The 4,723-nt window shown below is 38.2% G+C and overlaps 1 protein-coding gene across 1 annotated transcript; it reads left to right on the top strand.

Moving 5' to 3' along the window:
* The first annotated feature begins 1,437 nt into the window (after positions 1 to 1,437).
* LOC128647415 (spindlin-Z-like) lies at positions 1,438 to 3,341 on the top strand. The gene is made up of 2 exons (XM_053700204.1): positions 1,438 to 2,122; positions 3,214 to 3,341. The coding sequence occupies exons 1-2, from the start codon at positions 1,438 to 1,440 to the stop codon at positions 3,339 to 3,341; spliced, it is 813 nt and encodes a 270-aa protein (XP_053556179.1).
* Positions 3,342 to 4,723: the final 1,382 nt, after the last annotated feature.

The following is a 4,723-nucleotide window of genomic DNA, read 5'->3' as shown; positions in this document are numbered from 1 at the left end:
CAAAAAAAAAAGTGTCTCTATTTTATATCCAATTCAGAAAAATTCAAAATAGTGTATATCCTGTGATTGAGAAAATGCAAACTTGAAAGTGTAAAAAACAATGTGATCGCTGGATGTCAAAAAAAGGTGAAAAAGGTTGGAAAAAATATATAAAAATATATAAAAAATAAAAATGTGAAGAAAATATAAGTTCTTTCACAAAAAGTGTAGAAATCCTCAAATTGGTGAAACAAGATGATATTAGTCTTTCAAAAGTTAATCAATATGTGTCCAAAATGATATAGTGGAATCAGTGTAATGAAGTTGTCACCCAGTTGAATATAATAAAATAAAATAAAGCTGAGCAAAAACCTGCAAAGAAAACAAACAATACTGTAATATATACAAACTGTTCAGTGGATATATTAGTATTATGCTTACTCAAATCAGTCGATTACAGGAAAGGCATTGATTTTAGAATCCCAGACATAATTTATATGACCCGTGAAATAGAAAAAACATTGATTAGACACCCAGTACACTCATTTATTCTTAGGCCTTTTTAATAAGAGGGTCCCAGAGCCTCAACCGAAACAACAGCATGAAAGAGGAGATATGTCATCCTTTTGAATAATAGATTACAGGAAAGGCATTGATTTTAGAATCCCAGAGATCATTTATAAGACCCGGGAAATAGAAAAAAACATTGATTAGACACCCAGTACACTCATTTATTCTTAGGCCTTTTTAATAAGAGGGTCCCAGAGCCTGAACCGAAACAACAGCATGAAAGAGGAGATATGTCATCCTTTTGAATAATAGATTACAGGGAAGGCATTGATTTTAGAATCCCAGAGATCATTTATATGACCCGGGAAATAGAAAAAAACATTGATTAGACACCCAGTACACTTCTTTATCCTTAGGCCTTTTTAGCAGAGGCTCCAGGACCCTCCACAAAACCAGCAGCATGAAAGAGGACATATGGATCTGGCAGAGGAAATGTAGTGGGGGGAGGGGTTCCAAAGACAAAGGAAAACGAGGAACTGGAATGTGAGGGTATGGGCCGGGTCTGGAAGTTCAGCAGGAGAGCTTGAGGCAGGAGTTGCTGTTAGTGCTGCTGACAAAACCTATGACAGATAAGGCAGGCAGAAAAAAGGGAGGAGGTTAGGACACTAAAAAAAATAAAATATATCATTGAGACAGAGTACTACAACAAATCGCAAGGACTGGAGGGACTGTGTAGTAACCTGAATTTTACGTCTATGCAGCACTCTTCAGGTTGGAGTAGCCTGACATTGGAACCACTTGCTGTGGATTGAAACACAGAAATCTTGCTTGGATGATGGACTAAAAGGACACAGTTTCTTTGTATAGACTGGAACAAAAAAGGGAAATTGGAGGAATAGGATTTTTACCCTAGTTTGGCAGCTTTGCTGCCCTTTTATACACAGATGAATGAAGACCCCATTCGGAAAGGCAGCAGGTCAGAGAGTCAGAGGTGATGCAGCACATGCAGGTGTGTCTGCCAGTATGATGAAAAAAAGGACTTCTCACAAGAAGCATCGAAATAATGTTGGTCCAAGCAAACCAATTTCCCAGCCCCAGAGGAATATTGTAGGTTGCAGAATACAGCATGGTTGGAAAGAAGATAGTGGCCCAATAACACAATGGAAAGGAACTGAATTGAATCAAGTGCCAGTCAACCCATTCCTTTATCTTATTAAATATGATGGATTTGATTGTGTCTATGGACTAGAACTCCACAAGGACGAGCGAGTGTCTGCTCTTGAAGTTCTTCCAGATAGAGTTACTTCATCTCGAATTAGTGATGCTCACTTGGCAGACACAATGATTGGTAAAGCTGTTGAACACATGTTTGAAACAGAAGATGGTTCTAAGGATGAGTGTAGAAGAATGGTCTTAGCAAGAGCTCCCATAATGAACACATGGTTTTATATAACCTACGAGAAGGACCCAGTTTTATATATGTATCAGCTATTAGATGACTACGAAGAAGGAGATCTCCGCATCATGCCAGACTCTAATGATACCCCTTCAGCAGAAAGAGAACCAGCAGAAGTTGTGGACAGCCTTGTAGGAAAGCAAGTGGAGTATGCCAATGTCAGGGTTTTACCATTCTGTACCTTTAACTTCTAATTACCATACTGCTATTTAAGGCTCCACCTAGTGTTGAACGTTGCTTGGTAATTTGTTCAGTCACTCACTGTTCCTGAACGCTACACACCCAGCTATTCCCTCCTGTCTAAGTTGGGATTTCCTTCTACCGATACTAATTTCCAGTTTCTCAAGACTTGTGGAATTGCAGCACCTCACCTCTGATACTGTCTCTCACGCTGCTGTTTGCATCCTGTACACTCGCATGCTGTTCCGTTGGCGTGTGACGTCACGCCCGACTTGTCTCTGTGTGAAACCGCAGCTGCCACACACACTCACTGAATCTCAGCACACGCTGTCTGCGTTGCCTCTTCGGTAATACCGCTCTGCTCCACGCTGAGGATACTAATTGGGAAGCCGGTTTGTATATTCTACCATCAGGATTTACCGGTCTGTATTACCAATGTACAAATAAGGATATCTTGCCTCTCATGTCATTTGTTTCTGCTTTGCCTCAAGTAATCAAGTTTACCTGCCATACCAAGCTATTAACCAGCTTATTTCATGTACTAACTTTGATATCATTTCTTCCGTTTGTGGTTCATTACATTTACTTGCATAGTGACTTCTGCAAATCTAACATTATGCTTCAAGGTACTGCTCCCTCTAGCATTAACCACTGATGTACTTTATGTGCTTAAACTGACTTTAACTCAGCAAATACTTATTACTGCATATCTTATATCCGGCTGTAAATGACCTGTGAACCTACCTTGCACAACTATAACTAAAGAGTGTGTGTGTGTGTGTGTGCAAGCTATGTAAATATTTTATATGTCTGTGATGCGAGTCTGCAAATAACTTGGAAAGTGAATAAGTTTTGATTCTCTCTAAACTTTGGAATTGGAGTTATCCTACATTACATACTATATTGTGGTTTAGCTCATTCCATTTCTCTGGTATACCATCTTCACACTGTATCCTACAGTAGTGACCCTCAGATCTATGAGCATAACAGGGTTCCACAAGTTAGATCTTAGTGAACCCGAGGTAAGGTGTGAGACTGAGTGGTCCTGCATAAAAACAAGGGTACTAGTTCATACTTAAACATAACAGCCAAAGAAGATGGCTCAAAAAGGACTGGCATGGTAATACACCAAGTGGAAGCCAAACCCTCTGTATATTGCTTAAAATTTGATGACGATTTCCATATTTATGTCTACGATTTGGTGAAGACATCATAGATGTAATATTTTACTTATTGCCAAACAGGTGGATTTATTAAATGTAACATATGTAGACAAACCTGTCCACTTCTGTCCAATTATGTGACGCTTCAGATTCCAGGCAAGCCCGCAACCCCTTAAAGGAAGTAACGCAGTTTTGTTGCTAAGAACAAAAAAAAAAAATTCCACATCAAAAGGAAACAAACCACGTTCTGTGAATTACAACTCATTTTTCATAAGGTAATTTATCCTTTATAAGGAAACTGATCTAGTAGTGGTGAATTCAAACAAAAGAAGCATGGATGCAAGAGACAAACTGGGCGAATTCTGTAAATTTTCAAAGTGGGGGGAAAAAAGGTTATAAAAATGTAATTGTTGTATTTCTTAAGCACTCATTCCTCATCAATACAAGTCCAATTTGGTATATCTAACTACTTTAACATAGTTATCAGTATGTATTTCAAGTAAAAGTATTTTTCCCAGTGTTACTTATGTCTTATAATGTGGGGATTGTGGTGCTGCAGTTCAGTTATCCAGCTGCCCAGTGATGTAGGGTCTTTTTTTTTCTTTGGTCCCTCTTGTTACAACTTTCTGATTCATAATATTTTGTTACTTTTTGCACCTGTTTTGTCAGCAATCTTGTTATAGTACAACAATTGACAACTTATTTCCATTTTTTTTTATCCCATCCCAGTAAAAACGATTATTCAGCAAAAAAAAAAGAGGACATATGGCATCCTTTTGAAAATTAGATTACAGGAAAGGCATTGATTTTTGAAACACAGAGATCATTAGTTGCAACCGTGAATTCTAAAAAAACATAGATTATACACCCAGTACACTTCTTTATCCTTAGGCCTTTTTATCAGAGGCTCCCGGAGCCTCAACCAAAACAACAGCATGAAAGAGGACATATGGCATCCTTGTGACTAATAGATTACAGGAAAGGCATTGATTTTAGAAACCCTGGGATAATTTGTTGCAACCATGAAATCTAAAAAAAGATTGATTAGACACCCAGTACACTTATTTATCCTTAGGTCTTTTTTTAGCAGAGGCTCCAGGACCCTCCACAAAACCAGCAGCAGGAAAGAGGACATATGTCATTCTTTTGAAAATTAGATTCCAGGAAAGGCATTGATTTTAGAAACACAGAGATCATTAGTTGCAACCGTGAAATCTAAGAAAACATAGATTATACACCCAGTACACTTCTTTATCCTTAGGCCTTTTTAGCAGAGGCTCCAGGACCCTCCACAAAACCAGCAGCATGAAAGAGGACATATGGCATCCTTTTGAAAATTAGTTTACATGAAAGGCATTGATTTTAGAAACACAGAGATCATTAGTTGCAACCGTGAAATCTAAAAAAACATAGATTATACACCCAGTAAACTTCT

Source organism: Bombina bombina, chromosome 2 (genome assembly GCF_027579735.1).
Source record: "Bombina bombina isolate aBomBom1 chromosome 2, aBomBom1.pri, whole genome shotgun sequence".
In the NCBI taxonomy this organism is placed as follows: domain Eukaryota; kingdom Metazoa; phylum Chordata; class Amphibia; order Anura; family Bombinatoridae; genus Bombina; species Bombina bombina.
Note: the sequence above shows the minus strand (reverse complement) of the source record. Positions and strands in the feature narration are given on the sequence as shown.